Raw genomic sequence first — 19,380 nt, 5'->3', positions numbered from 1 at the left:
AAATGATTTTGTGAAATAGAATCTAAATAATTGATATCATTTCGATTAAACGTCTTTGTCGTTTAATTAAGATATTTCAAACATATTATGTAGATTGTATAATCACGTTTTTTACATTTATCAAGTGTATCACAGCAAATAAACTATATTCCAATTTATACTATAACCTACAAATTCATTTCGTTATTGATGTATTTATATTTCAGACTATAAGCAAACATCTAATTTTTTGTCATTTTATATTGTTACTAAAGTAAATCCTTAACTCGCTCATTTTACTCGAAAGTTGTTACGCTATTTTAACTTGGTGGAAATAATATAAGTCTGGACATGCAAACGCGTACTCAGTTAAATAGGAGTTACAACATCAGCGTTATTACGTCAAAGTAGAAGCCGTGTAAACATATTCATAAATGTAATAACTTGATCGTAAAATAGCATTTATACGGCATTTAGCGTCAGTAGTTATAACATTGAGTTATAACTTCGACATAAATTAAAGTGTAAACGTAGTAATACTGAGACGTTTAAAATCGACACAGAAACTTTTCTATAGGTGTCCCTAAATGCACTAAAATTCGCTACAAAAGAATCAAAGCCGTCGCATGCATAACTACATTCTACACACTCTATGTTGACAAACTAGCGAGCGTAACTAACCTATTTGACGAGTAACGCCAGCGACTCCTGTGACATTTTCTAGAAGCGAAGTGTCTATCTATGTGAACACTGCGTGTATAGGAGTGAGATTTCAGAATGGCGACTGTCTTTACTTAGGAGAGTACTTATTCCCGCCCAGAAATTGTGTAATTAACGTGTGTCTTTGAAAAGTTCCATGTGTTTTTCGTCGCGTATTCGCTAAAAATGATAATAGAGAATCCAGATCAATTCAAGGCGTGGCTCACCGCCGTCTTGGAGCCGCTGTAAGTAGGCCAGCTTGCCCGAGTACAGTTTTAGGTGTATGTGTATGCATTTGATGTTGTAAATGGCCGTACATGTGCTATGCTTTATACCCCATGCAGATTTATATTTACGTGTGGTACTTCGTCTGTTTCTAAATGATCTTCGATAGATCTTCTCAGACAGCGTTACCGCGCCAAATTGATCGTGCTTTTGGTAACAATCAGCGGAACAACAATATGCCTGTTCATGATGTATTTCTCATGTATTTTGTAGTGAACGCATTTCGAATAATTAGGAGTAGAATAGTTAATTTTGCCAAATTTTGTTTCGAAACATTAATTTTATGCATATTTTCTCTAGTATTATAAGAGAGTGATCCTTTTTATTTCATAATTTTTTCACATAAATAATTTTAGGGATTGGTTTATTCCATAATGATTTGTTGACAGTAATAATCAACTGAAACATAATATCATCTCTGAAAATTAATCTTTATTAAAGGTATTCATTCATCCGATATAAAATTTGCCCTACAAACAACTTAATAGTTGTTGAAAATTATATAAAGAAAAGATATTCCAGGTAGTTGAAAATTTATAAGAGCGTCAGATATGTTTGAATTATTAACATATGTTGTATTATACTTTTTGTATTATCACAAGTAATTTCATTATCAATATAAAATACATTAATTACAAACATGTAATTAACTTTATTTAGATACTTGTAATTTATTGATTTAGTAGTATGTAATTCTTTTTTTGTACTATATAATCTGCACAAATAATACAGTTATATTATGTTAATTTGCAATTGATTGATCAAAATAATGTTTTTTATATAACTTAATATATTATTTGTTTACTTTGTTGAAATTAATATGTAATTATGAATGTTAAAATATATTAACTGACATTGTAGAAATATAATCTGCATTCTCTATGGAAATATCTAATAATTATATGTCATATTAAATTTTCATATATTTAAAAACATTTTCTAATAATCCTTTACTAATTTGTAATTTAAATGTTAAAACATGAAAGAAATTAAACTTCTATGGTTGTTTTTTAATTGTTGGGATAAGATGTTAATGTTGTTTATTTATCTTTGCAGTTGTGATGCAGATCCTGCTGCATTAGCAAAATATGTATACGCCTTAGTTAAGAAGGATAAAACATTGGAGGAATTACGTGGTGGAATGGTTGAACAACTCGATGTATTTCTGCAACATGGTACGTTTATATTTATTATCAGGATAATATTATTTGCATAAGTTGTAAATTAATTGTTTTACCATGGGGTTTGTTTGTAGAGACAAAGAACTTTGTGGAATTGCTATTTAAAACATTAGAGACCCAAGAATACATACTTCCACCTGCAAAGAACGATCCAGATAGCGGTGGGACACCACCAGGTGTAAATCCACCGCCACCTGCTTTAGCACCAGAAAAGATAGCTGAAAGTACAATTTCAGTTACTACTGTGAATACAAATGCCCCTGCTCCCCTCCAAATAAATGGATCAGCACCTATGGCAATAGGTAAACGTGAAACTAGGAAATCAGACTCTGAAAAAATAGACAAAGAAAAGGAGAAACGTTCACGAAGTCGGTAAGTTCAATCGAAATAATAAAGAACAGGAAAAATTTCTACAATATTTTTATTTAAGTATAACTTATTTATACTTTAGAAGTGGCAGAATGAGATCCAGAACAAGATCACGTTCACGTTCCTGGGAGAGAGATAGACGTAGATCTAGAAGCAGAGAACATATTCGTCGTGATCGAGAACGCGATAGGAGTCGGCCATGGAGAAATGAATCGCCACCAAATACAAGACGTCATGATAGAAGGTCTGTAAAAGCATTATATCGATTAATGAAGTACTTGAATTTATAAATTTCTTTTTTCTTCTCTACAATATTAAATGTTGCACACAGACGAAGCAGGAGTCGTAGTACTTCGCCGATACGACCCAGGATACGAGATGGTCCTGACAATCGTGATCACAGAGCACGATTTAGAAACAGGTCTCCAACACCTCTTCGATCGAGATCTCGATCAAGATCGTTAGATCGTAAGAAGGTAGATCGGTCTGAAAGAATGGATGTAGACAGAACGGAAAGAATTGAAGGAAGTCCTGGTGGTGGTACTCCAACACAGGACAGTAATCATGGAGATGTAGACATGAGGTTGTCTACTACTAGTCAGTCAATTCAAAGTGTTGTTGCTGTTGCTTCTAGTGTACCAAATAACCAACCAGGGTTTCAAACAAAGAGGAGATGCAGAGATTTCGATGGTTTGTATTTTTTAAATTATTGATCTTTAAATTATTATAATTACAACAGTAAATACGATATTGTTTATGAAGCATTTAATTTCTAAGATGAGAATATATACTTGCAGAAAAAGGATATTGCATGAGAGGTGATTTGTGCCCTTATGATCACGGTACAGATCCAGTTGTATTAGAAGATGTAGCTTTAAGTCGCGTTCTGACCTTTGGTCCGCATAGTGCACAAGCACCAGGAACTGTACCTGTAACAGCAGTACCAGAACCACCTCAAGGACCTAATGGAAATGCCCCACCTCAACACCTTCCTCTTGCAAGTTTACCTCCACCTCATTTAAGAAATCAACACCATTCTAACATGGGTAAGTACTTTTTAAATGTTAAATTTAATATTCTTATGTGTTAATAAAATATTAAATAACGTAAAAATAAAAAGATTGAAAATATTTTGTATCAATATGTGAAAAATGTTTGACTATAGTAAATATTATTTATTTTATTAGTGTTTTAACAAATTTCTACAGATGCATTTGCTGAATACAATCCAGATGCGCCAAGTATGGAACCTCGAATGCCGTGGGGAAGGCATCCCCCGCCGGGACCTGGAATTTATGGGCGGGGTCAAAGGGAACTAATTAGTGTACCAGTTATTCCGCATACGAATTCATCTGAGATAACGCATACTCAAACAAATCCATTAAAGCGTAAACAAGCATTCGATTTCAATCGTCTTGGACCAAAACAACGAGTGGTACATAATCCAGCTAACTGTTCTTTGGAACTAAAAAAGGTTCCCCGTAGCTTGAACAATATAACCCAACTGAATAATCACTTTTCAAAATTCGGTAAAATTGTAAATATCCAAGTTAATTTCGGCGGAGATCCTGAAGGAGCATTAGTTACCTTCCAGCTACCAACTGAAGCAAAAGCTGCATACAGAAGTACAGAGGCTGTGTTGAATAATAGATTTATCAAAGTGTTTTGGCACAATAATGTTAACAATAACACAGCTGGTGGTGCTATTGAGAACGTACCACCAGGTAAGTTGGTATTAAAGTTCATATTTGATTAGATTTTGTTCTGAACAAAAATGTTCCAAATATAACCTAAGACTTTATTTTACTTAGGATGTCGACCTTCTGTTAAAGAACGATTGGGTGCTGCCGTACCTGCGCCAGCGAAAAATGAAGAAAATGAGTATATCCCTACTCGTCGTTCGACCGAAGAACAAGTTACACAAAGCTTGGTTCCGACATCGCCAAAAACCACCACCACTGTTCCTACTCGGGAAGACAAACTTCTTGCAATAAAAAAGACACAAGAAATATTAGCCGCTAAGGAAACTTTAAAAAAGAAACAGGAAAAGAAACGTAAAGAGGCATTAAAATTAACCGCCGACTTACGTAAGAGAAAACAAGAACTATTAGATAAGCATTTGATAGAAATTCGAGCACTAATTGACAAAGCCGAGAAAAATCCAGAACAAAAAGATGCACTTATGGCAACGATAAAGACTATGCAGCAGTCTATCGACAATTTACGCAAGGATTTGTCTGCGAACGGTCAAATTGGTGGAAATAAGACACAAGCGAAATCCAGAGAACAAACTCAAAAAGAGATCTTAGACGCCGAGTTAGATTTAATGACTGCACAACAAGAGGGACAAGACGCCGGAGAGTTGCAGAAGAGATTAAACGAATTACGAGCTCAAGCTGCTGCGTTGGGTTTAAATGCAGGTCCAGCTGTTGGTAGAGGTACAAGATCCAGTAGAATTATACGAGGTACCCATGCATTATCATATAGGGGTCGTGGTAGAGGAAGTTTTACTCATGTTTCGGTAGATCACAGACCGACAAGTCTTCTAGTCTCTGGTTATGAAACCGAAGAAAAGGCTGAAGTTTTAGCACATTTTCAAGTAAATATTCATTTATTCTTCTAGGTGTATGCACATTATTCTATATAATTAATATTTGTATCAATGGAATTTCAGCAATTTGGAGAAATAGTAAATCAAATAGTAGATGATGCAACGCCTTCAATTGTAATCAATTTTAAATCAAGAAAAGAAGCCGAGGTGGCTTTAGTAAAAGGACGCACATTTCAGGATAGATTATTGTCTATAACATGGGTTTCCGGGCATCATTTACATCGTGGCGGAGGTGGTAGTAATACAAACACATCTGTACAACTTTCTTCACGTTCCGAACAAGCACCACCTACTACCGATGAAGAGATTGATTTAGAAGTGAGTTCATAAGATTTGAATTTAATTATAACGTTATTTCTTGTCTGAAAGGTATTTAAGAACAAAATTATACTCATTTCATTTTATTTTAATCGAATTAACATTTTCTGTTTCCTTTGAAATAACATGAAATTGAAGAAGTCAAAACTGTTCTGTAAATTGTATATATGATAAATTTTATTTATAACAGGTTAACGCAGAAGCATTACTTCTCGAAGAGAACGAAGAAGAGGAGGATGAAGATGGTGAATCGCGTAGCTGGCGGCGATAGCAGCGTCAGCGTTATTCGTGACAAAAACTTGGTACCAGCTACAATGACTGTGTGATGATCTGGGCAAATCAATATATGCTCAGCACCTGCGCCACTGCTGCACCGTCGTTTGATGCATCAAATGCCATGATTTTCACGAAAGAGTCAGGTTACGAGCTCATACACGTTATCATGAGTGTTACACTATTTGTTAATATTATTAAATATATGCGTGTGCGCGTTATAACGGTATGAAAAGTATATACCGTGCCGAGTTGCGCGTCGCAAAATAGAAAACTGATATTCAAGTTTCCAACAACAACAAGAAAAAAACTAACCAAATTTATCCCATTATTTGTAGAATAAAATCGCTATGTTTTGTATGGGAAACATCTTATTCTGAATTCAAAGTCCTTTTCTTTCGTGTGTAGAACTGTGAATTGTCTCTTGTTATTTCTTTCAAGATATATCTATAATAACAGTAGACAGACTTTTAGAATAAGTAGATACTTATAATTTTCAGAAATTTTACAATCGAAAGTGAGGAAACTATATTTATAACTTGTAAGATACAAATACAATTTATTATATAATTACCACATAAGATATAGCGTACAACGCTTCGAAGTAGTGTAATTTGATTTTTCTTTTTTACTTTCACTTGATGTAATATTTAAAGATTGTTCCTGTAATGATGTACAGTGTAATGTATAATTGTCATGATTTCCTTTTATCAAATGTCAATGAAGCTAAGTTGATTAGAATCGAAAAAAAGCTTATTCGTGCATAATTTTACACTAGTTGTTTCAATATATACTGAAAACAAAATAATATATAATTGTTACATACGAATTCTTAAGATTAGTTTTCAAGGTAAGTATTAAATTCCGCAATAAATGAAGCACGTATACATTCTACGCGAATTTTAGAAAAAAGAAAATCACAGACTATGTTTCAACGCCTTTGGCATTTCGTTATACATATGAATAAACTTATTTGATACATTTTGAAAATAATTTTGAGTAAACTCCTACCCAATATCTTATTAAGTATTCCATTTTTTAAAGATTATGACTGAACTATGTAAATGCATTAAATTTTCTAAAAAATTATGTTCAAAAATCTTAATCTACATAAGTAGGAAATCTTTTCTTCTTAATTTGGAGTTTGAATATTAAAACTTTTCTAAGGCAACTGTGCTACAGTGTATAAAATCATGAAGTGATTGATTTTTTGTGTACTGAGATAAGTAAAATTCGTTTAAAAAAAAAACTATAATACATTTTTTATAAGAATTAATTTTTTATTATATATTTCATTATTATTTTAATCAAAAATTTAGCTACCATATTAAAAAAAAAATAGAAAATTCTTAGTACGTTCCTGTAAATTTTCTAATGAAAGCAATGACTTTAATATATGAACAATTGTTTGCTTTTTGTTTTCACGGTCTACTAATACATACAAAAACACTTCAAAGTGTATTAGAATTAAAATTGCTATAACAAACAACTTATGTTTTTAGTCTTATTTTTTAATAAAGATAGTAATATACTAAATGAAAAAGGGTAGTACACAGTACATGTAATTTAAAAAAAAAAAATGAAAAATAAGTAGAATATGCATGCAATTTTACACGGAATATAATTACAATTAAAAAACACGAATTTGTTTAAATTGCCTGCATAATATTCATATTATGGAGACAACCAACTAGCTAATAAACTGCCTAATAATAATTGTGCAACTGGAAGTATAGAGAGTGGCAAATTCACTGCCGGACCATGAGCTGAACCATGGTAAACACCACGTAAAACCCAGCTGCCAAGACCAACTGACTTGTGTGTACTTGTAAAAAGTGCAGCTAGTAAGATATTCCGAGTTAACCATCGAGAGCACAAAATCCAACACAAGCAGCTAACAAACAGTTGTCCCACGCAAGCTTGAACATAAAAAATACTAATACCATAATGGACTGATATAAACCATACATGTTAATACACTTAAAGTGCTCAGACATATTCGTGTCAGTAATGTTTTGATACATTTAAACCATATAAATACATGCAACAAAATTGTACAAGAATGTTTACAACAATTTACATTAAACATTTATCTGGTTACTCAAGTGTACATGTTAACTTACCAATGACTACACATAATAATACATCACTGGTTTGTAAAGATGATGCATCCACTGAAACAGCATCGCAAAACCAGTGATATGCTGTAGCTAATAATAATGCTTGAGAGAACCATGGTGATTTAAGTTTGAAACAAAAATCATACTTCAAAAGAATGATCTGAATTACAATACCAATGACTAATGGTACAATTGTACTGTAAATGGTTTCTTTTACATTAACACCAACCAACGGAGGTGTGGATGTTCCTAACTGTAACAGAAATTAAATGTTTTCTGATTAAAAAATGTTTATAAAATAAATTGTACACTTAATTTAAAATTCAGTAATAAATAACAAACGTATGATTTACCACAAAGTACAATAATACAGGAGATATAAATAATCCTGCAAAATGAGAAACCAAAGTTATTACAATACTTGTTGACAAATCTGCCTGTGCCAATCTACATAAAACAAGGTTTGTATTCAATGGAGGTGGCATACAGTAAAGTACCTAAAAGGAGAGAATTATAATAATAAATATGTGTACATTTAATTTTACTAAGAATACTTTTATTTTTATTTATTTACTTCCATTCCCTTTAATAGCCATATATTAACATCTGCATAAGTCAATAAACATACTCCAAGTTTCATCAAAGAAGGCATTAAAATGTACATGAAGATCATTGTAAATATTAAAAGAGAGTAATTGCTCAATGTTAAATATAGAGATTTAGGATCACACAATAATCCTGCTTCTAGATATGTTAAAGGCACAGCAAAATATCGAATAATAATATTGCCATTAAAAACACCTACAATACATAATGTAAAAATAATATGATATAAATTGTTATGCATAATTCTAAACATAATTGCTTCATTGTCAGTACCATTAGTTTTACCCAAATGTGGTCTAACAGATGCAAGTATCATACACAAAAGCATTGATAAAAAGTATCCATATCGATATAAAAGTTCACCTTGCCTTTTTCTTTGCTGACCTTTTTGTATATATTTTGGATACATTGTCAAGAAATGTCTGCAATAATTTAAATATTTTAACAAATTTAAATTATAAAATAGCTATCTTATTATTGTAAACATAAATAACAAAGTAATTAAGAATGAAACATGATATATACTTTGAAGAAATGTTATAACAATAAAGAGGATTCGAACCATTTTTGTAAAAATTAGAGTGTATTGGCCTACGAGTAAGTTCAACCAATGCAGCATTTTTCTGGTTCTTCTTTAGAAATGTTTCATGCAGTCTCCTTTAAAAGATTTTGTGCGTGCACGCTTGGATGAAATATTATAGGTCTAAACCTATTTCAACATGCTTAAAATGTTATAATTAACTGAAGCAAGCATATCTTATTGTTTATAGTATTCTAACAATATCTATTAAACATAATATCTACAATCATTCTCTTATAAACTAGTCTATACTATAATGTTTTACTACTATAATCCCTGTAGGAGTATTTTACCTAATAATTTTAGTACAAGATTAAGTAGAAATTAAAGAATAGATGCGCCTAAGTTAAAGCATTATTTGTAAAATTCTGAATGCAGTAAGATATAAAACATGTGCTACAACGTAAATATTAGTTATTTTCATCATTAATTGCAAACAAATGAAACTAAGATTTGTAGCATATTCTCTTAGTGACTTTATGCAATTGCAAAAAATTGTATAAAATAACAGTGCTTTGTGCCAATTGAATTTAATTTTAAATATTAATATATAATTATTATATGTATGTATTTACACGTATTGTACACTGACAGATGTTTAAATCTGAAAATTTTATAAGCAACGGGTAGAGAAACTATTTCGATTACGAGAAATAAATCCAAGATTTACATTTATTATTATTTGTCATTTTTATGAAATATTTCAATAACATTAAAAACAGTTAATTTTGCATGTAAATTTTTAATCGTATTAAACGTTACTGCATTTAATATTCAACTGTCCCGTGAAAGCAATACTGAACAACGTGTCGTTATTCACTACATTATATCTAATGTGTATCTATATACATATAATTGGGAAAAAGTAAACAAGATAGTAATACTGTCAACTTTCGTTCTCTCGCACATGCGTGGTTAACAGTTCTAGATTCTATATCACTAGCATCGGAATCTGTGGAAAAAATGAACTTTCCATTTCGATACCACGAAATTATTAAAACTACATTGAATTTAATAATTGAGTTTAGAAAACATGTGTGCAACTATACATTCAATTATAATATAAAGTATATGTTTCTTAACTAAATATTTTCTATTAAATAAAAATTTATATTTCCTTCCTCATGTTTTCTGGAATACAATTGAGAATAGTCAAACTTGAATTTTAATAATTCAAATATCTATACTTAATAATTAAAATTGTTACATTATTTAAGTCATACTGTGGTCAGTTTGAATGAATTTTATGTTTACATTATTTTAAAAATGTTTAAACTAGCATTACTTTTTAAGAAATGTAAAAATGAATAACTAAAGAAAGTCAGTTCGTTAATTATCATTTATTATAATAATATTAATAATATAATAATAAGATTAATGAAACAACAGTTCACAGTGTATGTAAATGTGGCATATTACCACATACCTTAATGCCATAAGTCGGGGTCCACCCTTCCTGGCACACATTTAGAAGCTTAAACCGCTTTTTTATCGATTATTCACATTTTTCTTACATTAGTTCGTAACTTTTATACATATCGCGGTCTATGACTAAATACATAACATTGGTTGGTAAACGAGGTTACACATAAGTTACAAAACTCAGGAGAGTTAACATTCAATCGCATTACCTTTCAACACTTTGTCAATGCAACAGAAAATTTTTAATAGACCTTGTTTAAAGATCTTCATATGGCAAATAAAAAACACAAGTAGTTTGTATCGCAAACTACAACAAAGTTACTCATGATATTACAAAGTGCTGTCCAAATATTTCTTTCAATTTTTGTAAACAGTAATGCAAAGCATTACACATGCTATACCATTTTAATATAAATATCGAAATACTTCAGTAACGCAAATATAAAAGATCACATATTAGCATGCTCAGTGACACGAAAATATTAATTAAGGTACATATAAAGACTTTAATTTGTTTTTGTTAGCTAGAAATCGTGATTTTACATAAGGCATCTAACTAATGTCACTTTAAAGAACAAGGATATTCATCAAACGCATTTTTGTATGATATGGATCAACAAATTCACTACACCATAATGAACCATTATTCTTTAACATTCCTGATCAAGAAATAGGATTTGTTACAAGAAAAAAAATTGAGTAGAAAAGTTCATTGATAATTTGTCCAACATGGAAAATATACCAGTATCTTCAGATAAATGAAGTGAATGTATGTTTCTTGTGAATTTTATATTAGTAAATAAAATAAGGAACACCTAATCAATAGTACCATCTACACTAGAAACGCGGATTATTAAACATCAGTATTTATTCAATATATATAATAAAAACACGAGAGAAAATTGTATAATACGAAATCCAGAGCACGCCAAAGACAATAGTACTAAAAAAAATATTATAAAAATAATTTAAACTTAAAACATTTTACGTTCAAAAGGTCACTCCCTAATCACTTATGATTTTAAGAGTTATTATTCTTTCATATAAAGCATACACAGAGTGAAATTGAAATTCTTAGGGCTAGGAAATATGCTTGGATGAAGCTCTATAAGATTGGCTATCAGTTCTAGTAAATGAAAGATGATTACCTTTCTATGGTATCAAGAATACATATATACATGCAGAACAATAAGTAATATCAATATTTCGTTATCATATTAAAAAATATAACTCCTTAAAATCTATGGAGTTCATACTGTGAAGAAGTATCAAAATTAATCAATATGACATATTTAAAATAACAGTCTTCTGTTTAGGTATGACAATCTCAATAAACAAAGAAAGAAAAATAGTGAACCAAATATTTTGACAAGAAAATAACTTGAAAATAACAAACGATGGATAATACAGACGTATTAGTAATTAAACACTAGGCAGTATACAATATTGAATTATTGGTAGATGTAAATATCAATATATAAAAATACAATGTATTTATAACAAATAATTTGTTGCAGTCAACTGTTAGCATTTCCACTTATTTACTGCAGTAATTTTCAAACAAAAATGAAAAGAAACAGAAATACTACACAATGATATGTCAAAACATTAAATAGTAACCAATGTTAAAAATATTTACTTTTCTTTTTTTAATGTTTCTCTTTTTATAATACTGTTGATTAAACTAAAAAATTGAAAATATTGTAAAGTAAATGTATATTGTAATTGTACAAAATACGCAAGTAAAAATGTTACAAGAAGAAACAATAAAGGCACATGGTGAAATATGTAATAAAATTATTCTTTGTAAAGAATAAGATTTTTTTAAAAATTGTATGTACCATATAAGATAATGATGAACACTAGCAATAATTATTGGACACTTTCTAAATTTTATATATACAATATACACAGATTAACAGTATCAAATTACTGTATTACCCATCATTAAATTTAAGTAGTGATGAAATGTAAAATGTAAATAACTGAAAAGTTACCTGTTTATAATTGTTTTCTGTAATTTATACTTGTTTTATGAATGTAATACCTTCATCGCGGCAAGAAAGTTTACCCGTGACTATCATGCAATTTCACTCTGCATATCATTCTTGTATTCTCATATCATCAAATATTGACCATATTTTCACTTATAAACTACAGTTAATTCATATCACAATATCAAGGCACTTAAAAGAATCGTTTATTCCTTATAAGCACCTTTACCCCTTCCCAACCTTCCTTTAGTCCGACACAAATATAACACAGAAGATTTAAAAATTTGTAGTGCTATTACTTCGGTTGACTTTTTTACCCACTACCCGAGATGAAGTTCTGGTCGGCGTTGGTCTCAATTTATAGCCTCCAGCATTCATTGAATTATTAATTGCCGCTACGTTTGGAGCAATAGTTTTTAGGCATTTAGCTGCTTCTTGCAATTGTTTTGATAAAATTTCATTCTTTAGTTTTTCTGCATTTAGTTCCCGTCGAAGTTGAGCTTTCGTTTTATTTCCAAATGGACATAGTACTCTGTGTTGAATGAGACACACCGCTGAAGGTCTCATTTCAGGATTTGGATGAATCATTAGCTATAATGAACATAAACGCGTCATTAAAATTACAGAATAATAGTTTTTTATACATTTTTAACCAGAAAATTTGCTAAATTATATAAAATAAACAAATCCTTTTAAGAATACTTACTTTAAGTAATTCATTAAGATCACGGCTGTAATGCGGTAATTCCTTCAAATTTCCATTCCTAATGTCATGCCACTCAGGCCCATTTTTAGGTAATGGACCTCCACCACCTGATTCATAAACAGTTAATCCCAAAGCAAAAATATCAGCTTTCGGTAAGTGACTGAAGTCTTCACGTAAAATCTCTGTTGGTAGATATCTGCAATCTCCTTCTTCAACTTGAGGGTTATTAACAGACGTAACATGACCTAAATCACCTATTTTATATGTAATTTCTTCTTCAACAGTTTCTTCTTCATCGAATCCATCATCTGCTGAATCATAATTAACTGCTAGTAACCTTTTTTCTTTTGAAATAAAAATGTTTCCTGGTTTGATATCCATATGTACTAATTGCATACTATGAATGTATCTTAAACCTTCAGCAACATGTAGTACAAGTTGTCGCACTTCCACTTCAGTAAAATGCTTATTTTCCTTTTCTAAATTGGTAATAGCATCTGCTAAGCTACCGCCATTACAATATTCATTTTGAATAATCATGTGATTATCTTCTGCCCAAGCCGAATAGTATCGTACAACGTGTTGATGTTTGCCAAGGACAGCATGGGCATACACTTCATTTAACGCATTTTTTTCGTTAATACTTCCAGCAACAGGTTTAATACTCTTTTTAATAGCATAAGTGCACCCATCCAATCGATTGATACACTTGTAAACTGAACCAAATTCACCTGTACCAATTAATCCAAGTTCATGGAATTCTTGATGGTATCTAGGAATATTAGAATCTTGCAGTGCTACACGCTTTGTAGCTTGTTCTATTTCATTATCTGAGTCATCAGAATCAGCAAGATCAAACTTTGGAATCTGAATATCAGGAGAGCTAATTTCAAACAAAAAAATTAATGTATTAGATAAATGTTGTATGAGAAAATAATACAATTTTTAATTTTATATAAATCAACGGCACTATTAACTTTATTGTTTTACTTAATGCTGCACTATTTATTTTGGTCATTTGCATATTTCTACTCACCCATTGAGACTACGTTTAGATCTAGTACGCTTCCTTGCGGTTAACAACATTCCATTTGGTGTAAAAGGATTTACATTTGCTGCAGGTTTGTCAGATTTGTTTTGATAATTACAGGGTTTTGGTTTGTCTAATACAAATAGTCTAGTACATTTGGAAGGAAATGGAGTATGCATTGTGCTCTTCTCCATTAAAGTTTTAGGAGTAGCAGGTGAGTCAAAAAGACGTAAAGCTCTAACACGCTTATAAGGCGGACTAAATGCCATTGACATTTTTTGTGCACATGTATTTTCACGAGGAGGAATTCTAATCCTTGATGTACCTGTAATGAAAGTTATCAAAACTATTTAACAGATTCAAAAAACTTAACTTTTAAACGGTAAAAAATTGTATACAGTACAAATTTAAAAATACATCAATATCAAGTTTTTTTAGTGCTTTAATTTTTCAGATATAATTTTCATTTCTTGTTTTTATAAACTATTTTCTAATGTAGCTTCTTTTACAATTAAAATTGTTTGAAATTACTTACATTTAAAATTTTTCTTCAGTGAAAGAATGAATTAGTTCATTAAAAATTCGACTTCAATTTTTTTTAAAGAGAATGAATAATAATTCTATAAAAACCAATTAATGAAACAATAAAAGGTAACATTAAAAGAAAAATTTTAGTATCTTCTATTATTGTTTAATCATTCGTGAAAAAAATGAACAAAATAAACTTAATTTTGCAAATTAAATTAATGTGCTTCCTTATTTAAGTATAATTACATGTATGTTTCTATTTATTTAAAAAGTTATACCTAAAAATAAATATGTACTGAAACAATAATTGTATATAAAAATATGATTAACATCAATACTGCTTATTAAAAATGACAAGAATTTGTATGGTTAAGATAAAGTAATAAATAAATGCAGATAAAAATTGAAACTGCAACCTGAGTGTATACTTTTTTTGTCAACTTGATTTGATAATTGCATGGGATTATATATACAAACACACATAATACATTAATATTTTAATATAATATACAAATAAATGATTAAGATCTAAAATACTGTCAGTACATGGTTCAATTACTTTTATTGACTACTTTTTAAACATTTTCTTAGGCATTCACATATGCATGATGCAAAACAATTGTCCAACAATAATATCAATTTTTCAACACCATGCATTACAATCATATGTTTTAAACATTAATACAATTTACAATCTAGTCTTAAACAAATTTCCACACTAATAAATATTTTAACATTAGAAGTCAATAATCTAAACACAAAGTGCTTAAATGTAATGCACATAATAAACGAATAACATCAAAACAAACAAAAATTTATGTAGAAAATTCAAAACATTATATAAAGACACAGAAAAAAATAATCAAAATACTTAAAAAACAATATCATGCAGTACAAAATATTCAAAAATGTGAAACTTTGAAAATGAATTTATCACTTTTAATTGAAAACTATCTACAAACAAGAGGTATCTGACAGTACATAATACTCTTAAAAGTACGTTGCAACCAAAATATTGTATAAAAACAAATCATAAATAGTATAAAATTTAAAAGTGTACTAACCTGTCACGTTGCTGATTGGAGTTTTGTTATTATTAACTGGTATCGTTTGATTACTTTCACTATCACTACAGTCCATCGTATTACTAAATGATAACTTTCTCGGTTGAAGTGATGGTGAACATCCAATATCCTCCGCTGAAGAATCTAAAATATCGTCAACATCACAACCGGAACTGTTTGTACGACAGCTGATATTCAGTTCCTCGTCCTGAATGTCGCATGCGTCGAAATGCAACTTCTGCGCGACTTCCATGACTTCAAACTGTCACCATAAGTTCCCGTGCATGCAACTGTCTCGTGTACACTGCGTATGCTGAACTGAAATCGATATTAATTATAAAATCCTGTCAATTACGTTTGAACACGTTCATTCAAACAATCGCTCGTACCACGCTACGTTCGTTATGGCGGGTGGCCCGATGTTACTTGGGAAATTATGAAAGTCCAATCAGAGGCTTCCTTAAAAGTGGGAGTCTATTCAATTCGATGTAACGTACTCTCCTATTGGTTGTGATTCCTCACAATGGTGGTACATAGTAGCGTCATCTGCACCTACTTTTCGAGGGTGAGACCATTCGCAGTAAATTCTAAAAAATTTGTATCACGCTTTCTTCTTTGAAAGTTCGGCCAAGATCGAAGGACGCTTTAAAATAAGCGATGATGATCTCCTAACAAATAATCGATGAAAACAAAGTTTACCTCTACACCAATGACCTCATTTACCATTCAAAAATTTCATGCTTCTGAAACATATAAAACAATGCACTATAATGTTATTAATAATTGATTGTTAATGTATAGTTACAATGTATAAATTAATTAGTTTGTAAATATTTATCACTTAAAGCTGAATCGAATCCAAATTTTACAAAATAATGAGGTTTCATGAGGAATATATCATTGCTAGAACAAATCGTAAAATTAGTTTAAATTAATACGCTTACATTGTTCGACAAATTAAAAAAAAATCTGTAAAACTTTAAATAGTATTTTGTTTTTTTTTTTATACACTCCGAGACTTGAGAAATCTAGACAAAACAGTATATATTCTGATTTCCCGATGAACGACAAAGTGAAATGTTCAATTCGAAGGAAGCACTCAATAACAAAAAATAGCATGCAGTGAATATATGTAACGCACCAAAAAAAAGCAAGATAAAATTGTCTTCTTTACGTTTGTTGAATGAAAGCATCCAAGCTCACGCAAGGCAAGAAAAATCTTTTACGTCTTTACCTTATCCAAACAAAGAGCCCTTTTCGTGAAAGAAGTTTTACGAAGGAGGCAGTGAAAGAATTTTTATCGAGCAGCTGCAACCTGTAGCGTTTGTATGTGCGAACGTTGAGTGTGTTGGTGTCAGCAGTACATGATGGTGGGGGTAACATAGTAGTTCGATGTGCGATATGATGGGAATTTTACTGCCTACTTCGTATCTCCCCTCCTCTTCCTGATCCCTGGAGGCGGAGCTGGCGGAGGCACGCTTCAATATTGCGTTTTGTCAACGCTACATGCTTGTAGGAAAAAACACATCAAACCGAAAAAGCGGGTAAACAACCCTTGAACAAAACTTATGATCTTTCTAATTGTAAAATTATGAATTTCAAGAAATTAACTGTTTTCAAAAAACAGAAAACACTCTAAAAAATGCATGTGCTTAAATGAAAAATTAGTGATTCTGTCCTCAACCCAGTTATATATATATATATATTTCCAGTTAACTATTCAAATATTGTTTGCCTTTTGAATTTCGCTCTTATTTAAATGTCGTTATCACGTGATCTTAAAGCTACATTCATGTGATACTGCAAGACTATATAATGTTTTCTAAAACAAGGCTGCAGATACCACGCGGTGGGAGTGCAGGACTAACAAAAAAAGTATAGAAGTATAGTAGTAGTCTCTTTGTTACACGTTGATCATTTTCAAAGGTACAAACAGTAAAATAAGGAGGATGGCAGACGTGGAAATCGAGATCGCGGGTGATATGCAAATAAACCAGCAAAAACAAAAATCTGGCAGCGGGTAATGATAAAAAATGGATTTAATGAGTCGACGATAAGATTTCATATGTTGTTGTCTAACCTATAGAGAAATGGAATTTTGATCATGTTACTATCTCGATGATCTTGTCACATCCTGTTAACAACTCATTTGAGATTGCATTTTTTTTTTAAAACAAATCTTGTTTAAATGAATTACATTATTCACATTTGAAAACTATAGATCCAAATGTATTAATCTAGTAATGGGTTGCTATATGAACAATTGTATACTGTTTATAATCTATAATAATAATAATAGTACTGATGACATTTTATACAAACAATGCATTTTGTCATTTAGGCTTGAATTTCTACAGATACCACAATTTTCACTTAGCCATATAGGATACCCGCAAGCTCATGAATGGATTCAACATCGAACAGTTAATATCAGACCATGGTCTTTGTTTCTCAACACAAGCAATATTAGACCTCCACCTAGTTTACCAAGATTCAGTAAAAGAATTGTGAGGAATATTGAATATTTCCAAAGCAATTATTTATTCGTCTTTATCGGTCTAGTTATATATTGTTTGTAAGTTGTTATTTATTTTTAAATGTAAAATATTTTTATCCTAAAAATAATACAAATCAAATATTAGGATTACTTCACCACTGTTGCTGCTCGCTGTTGCAGCATCTCTAGGAACATGTTACAAAGTTTCACAACGTCATGCTAAACAGGAACTTATGATATTAAATCATAAATTAACACTAGCTCAAGTATATTCTTTGGTTGGAATCTGTTCATTACCAATATTTTATTTAGTAGGTGCTGGTGCAGCACTTTTCTGGGTGCTTGGTGAGTAAAACAAATATAATTCAAATGAAAATTGTGCTCGAATATTAAATAAATTAACATGTATAAATTATGTTTTAGGAGTATCTTGGTTTTTAATAACCCTGCATGCAGCATTTTATAATATTGATTCAGTATTATGCCCAGGAGAAGATGAACTCAATTCTTTAGTTATGCAAGAAATATGATCTGTATATTGTAACAGTTGTACATAAGAAAAAATGTATAACTTAATCTTAAAAAAAGTTAACATAAAAAAGCGATTGAAGACTTATATAGATAATGTAAAATATTCTATGTTTACATAAATTGTCATATTATTAAAATATTTGTAAGATATAATTTCTGTAAAGAATTCATGTATTTTATTATTATTAAATAGTAAGAATGATATTAAATTACACACATACATATATTGGATTGGATTGATCATTTATATTGTATGTAATATGTATGTCAAGACCAAAGAATAATTTTGTACTATGAATGTTTAACAAAGAATAAAATATTTGCGTTTATAATCAAAATTTTAAATATATTATTTGGATTATTTGTGATAATTATATTTTTATCAATAATCAAGACTCATAATGATTTAAAGTTTAAATCCTATGTAAGAATTTGTATTCAACCATAATCTTATAAAAGAATTATTAATTATTTATTTTGGATATTTATTTGGATATTAATTTTCTATTTCCCTTGTGCCTATTTAAATTATCACATAGTTTATATCTTTACATATTGGTAAATAAACTTCTATGATTGTGTCAGTT

General features: G+C 30.3%; 4 protein-coding genes across 13 annotated transcripts; 2 read left to right on the top strand and 2 right to left on the bottom strand.

The window, feature by feature from the left end:
• The first annotated feature begins 737 nt into the window (after positions 1 to 737).
• On the top strand, positions 738 to 5,771 carry Swm (Zinc finger protein swm). Of its 2 annotated transcripts, none has more exons than XM_076307042.1 (10): positions 738 to 923; positions 2,020 to 2,138; positions 2,219 to 2,516; positions 2,596 to 2,757; positions 2,845 to 3,203; positions 3,311 to 3,559; positions 3,722 to 4,237; positions 4,346 to 5,112; positions 5,188 to 5,442; positions 5,633 to 5,771. In XM_076307042.1, the coding sequence occupies exons 1-10, from the start codon at positions 865 to 867 to the stop codon at positions 5,711 to 5,713; spliced, it is 2,865 nt and encodes a 954-aa protein (XP_076163157.1). In that variant the 5' UTR covers positions 738 to 864; the 3' UTR covers positions 5,714 to 5,771. The 2 variants fall into 2 exon arrangements, with proteins under 2 accessions (XP_076163157.1, XP_076163156.1); XM_076307041.1 differs by having other exon boundaries at positions 4,325 to 5,112.
• Positions 3,719 to 9,791, bottom strand: LOC143144537 (sodium/bile acid cotransporter 7-B). Of its 7 annotated transcripts, none has more exons than XR_012991444.1 (7): positions 9,004 to 9,308; positions 8,715 to 8,863; positions 8,410 to 8,636; positions 8,189 to 8,332; positions 7,839 to 8,088; positions 6,290 to 6,508; positions 3,719 to 6,162 (listed from the first exon to the last, which is right to left on the bottom strand). XR_012991444.1 is itself a non-coding variant. In XM_076307046.1 (7 exons), the coding sequence occupies exons 3-7, from the start codon at positions 8,848 to 8,850 to the stop codon at positions 7,390 to 7,392; spliced, it is 1,002 nt and encodes a 333-aa protein (XP_076163161.1). In that variant the 5' UTR covers positions 8,851 to 8,863; positions 9,004 to 9,098; positions 9,597 to 9,791; the 3' UTR covers positions 7,117 to 7,389. The 7 variants fall into 7 exon arrangements, 6 of the variants coding, with proteins under 6 accessions (XP_076163164.1, XP_076163162.1, XP_076163161.1 ...); XM_076307046.1 differs by lacking the exons at positions 3,719 to 6,162; positions 6,290 to 6,508 and adding exons at positions 7,117 to 7,634; positions 9,597 to 9,791 and having other exon boundaries at positions 9,004 to 9,098; XM_076307044.1 differs by lacking the exons at positions 3,719 to 6,162; positions 6,290 to 6,508 and adding exons at positions 7,118 to 7,634; positions 9,597 to 9,791 and having other exon boundaries at positions 9,004 to 9,225.
• A 2,464-nt stretch (positions 9,792 to 12,255) lies between these two features.
• Positions 12,256 to 17,125, bottom strand: LOC143144295 (wee1-like protein kinase). 2 transcript variants are annotated; one of them, XM_076306574.1, is made up of 6 exons: positions 17,000 to 17,125; positions 16,155 to 16,508; positions 15,766 to 16,083; positions 14,180 to 14,498; positions 13,144 to 14,026; positions 12,256 to 13,028 (listed from the first exon to the last, which is right to left on the bottom strand). In XM_076306574.1, exons 3-6 carry the CDS (start codon positions 16,016 to 16,018, stop codon positions 12,714 to 12,716), a joined length of 1,770 nt encoding a protein of 589 aa, XP_076162689.1. In that variant the 5' UTR covers positions 16,019 to 16,083; positions 16,155 to 16,508; positions 17,000 to 17,125; the 3' UTR covers positions 12,256 to 12,713. The 2 variants fall into 2 exon arrangements, with proteins under 2 accessions (XP_076162689.1, XP_076162690.1); XM_076306575.1 differs by lacking the exons at positions 16,155 to 16,508; positions 17,000 to 17,125 and having other exon boundaries at positions 15,766 to 16,136.
• A 467-nt stretch (positions 17,126 to 17,592) lies between these two features.
• On the top strand, positions 17,593 to 19,066 carry LOC143144398 (prenylated Rab acceptor protein 1-like). 2 transcript variants are annotated; one of them, XM_076306756.1, is made up of 4 exons: positions 17,593 to 17,785; positions 18,143 to 18,340; positions 18,408 to 18,607; positions 18,686 to 19,066. In XM_076306756.1, exons 1-4 carry the CDS (start codon positions 17,715 to 17,717, stop codon positions 18,790 to 18,792), a joined length of 576 nt encoding a protein of 191 aa, XP_076162871.1. In that variant the 5' UTR covers positions 17,593 to 17,714; the 3' UTR covers positions 18,793 to 19,066. The 2 variants fall into 2 exon arrangements, with proteins under 2 accessions (XP_076162871.1, XP_076162870.1); XM_076306755.1 differs by having other exon boundaries at positions 18,107 to 18,340; positions 18,686 to 19,049.
• Positions 19,067 to 19,380: the final 314 nt, after the last annotated feature.

The sequence above is a fragment of the Ptiloglossa arizonensis genome, chromosome 3 (genome assembly GCF_051014685.1).
Source record: "Ptiloglossa arizonensis isolate GNS036 chromosome 3, iyPtiAriz1_principal, whole genome shotgun sequence".
Taxonomy (NCBI): Eukaryota; Metazoa; Arthropoda; class Insecta; order Hymenoptera; family Colletidae; genus Ptiloglossa; species Ptiloglossa arizonensis.
This window is presented reverse-complemented; position numbering and strand designations above follow the sequence as displayed.

Coding starts and splice junctions, on each gene's coding strand:
- Swm (XM_076307041.1), top strand. CDS start 865: ATGATAATAGAGAATCCAGATCAATTCAAGGCGTGGCTCACCGCCGTC. Junction 924..2,019: donor ACCGCCGTCTTGGAGCCGCT/GTAAGTAGGCCA, acceptor TTATCTTTGCAG/TTGTGATGCAGATCCTGCTG. Junction 2,139..2,218: donor CGATGTATTTCTGCAACATG/GTACGTTTATAT, acceptor GTTTGTTTGTAG/AGACAAAGAACTTTGTGGAA.
- LOC143144537 (XM_076307047.1), bottom strand. CDS start 8,850: ATGTATCCAAAATATATACAAAAAGGTCAGCAAAGAAAAAGGCAAGGT. Junction 8,333..8,409: donor GGCTATTAAAGGGAATGGAA/GTAAATAAATAA, acceptor CTCTCCTTTTAG/GTACTTTACTGTATGCCACC. Junction 8,089..8,188: donor CTGTATTATTGTACTTTGTG/GTAAATCATACG, acceptor TTTCTGTTACAG/TTAGGAACATCCACACCTCC.
- LOC143144295 (XM_076306574.1), bottom strand. CDS start 16,018: ATGGAAGTCGCGCAGAAGTTGCATTTCGACGCATGCGACATTCAGGAC. Junction 14,499..15,765: donor TCCAATCAGCAACGTGACAG/GTTAGTACACTT, acceptor CTTTCATTACAG/GTACATCAAGGATTAGAATT. Junction 14,027..14,179: donor TCTAAACGTAGTCTCAATGG/GTGAGTAGAAAT, acceptor GTTTGAAATTAG/CTCTCCTGATATTCAGATTC.
- LOC143144398 (XM_076306755.1), top strand. CDS start 17,715: ATGGCAGACGTGGAAATCGAGATCGCGGGTGATATGCAAATAAACCAG. Junction 18,341..18,407: donor GGTCTAGTTATATATTGTTT/GTAAGTTGTTAT, acceptor ATCAAATATTAG/GATTACTTCACCACTGTTGC. Junction 18,608..18,685: donor AGCACTTTTCTGGGTGCTTG/GTGAGTAAAACA, acceptor ATTATGTTTTAG/GAGTATCTTGGTTTTTAATA.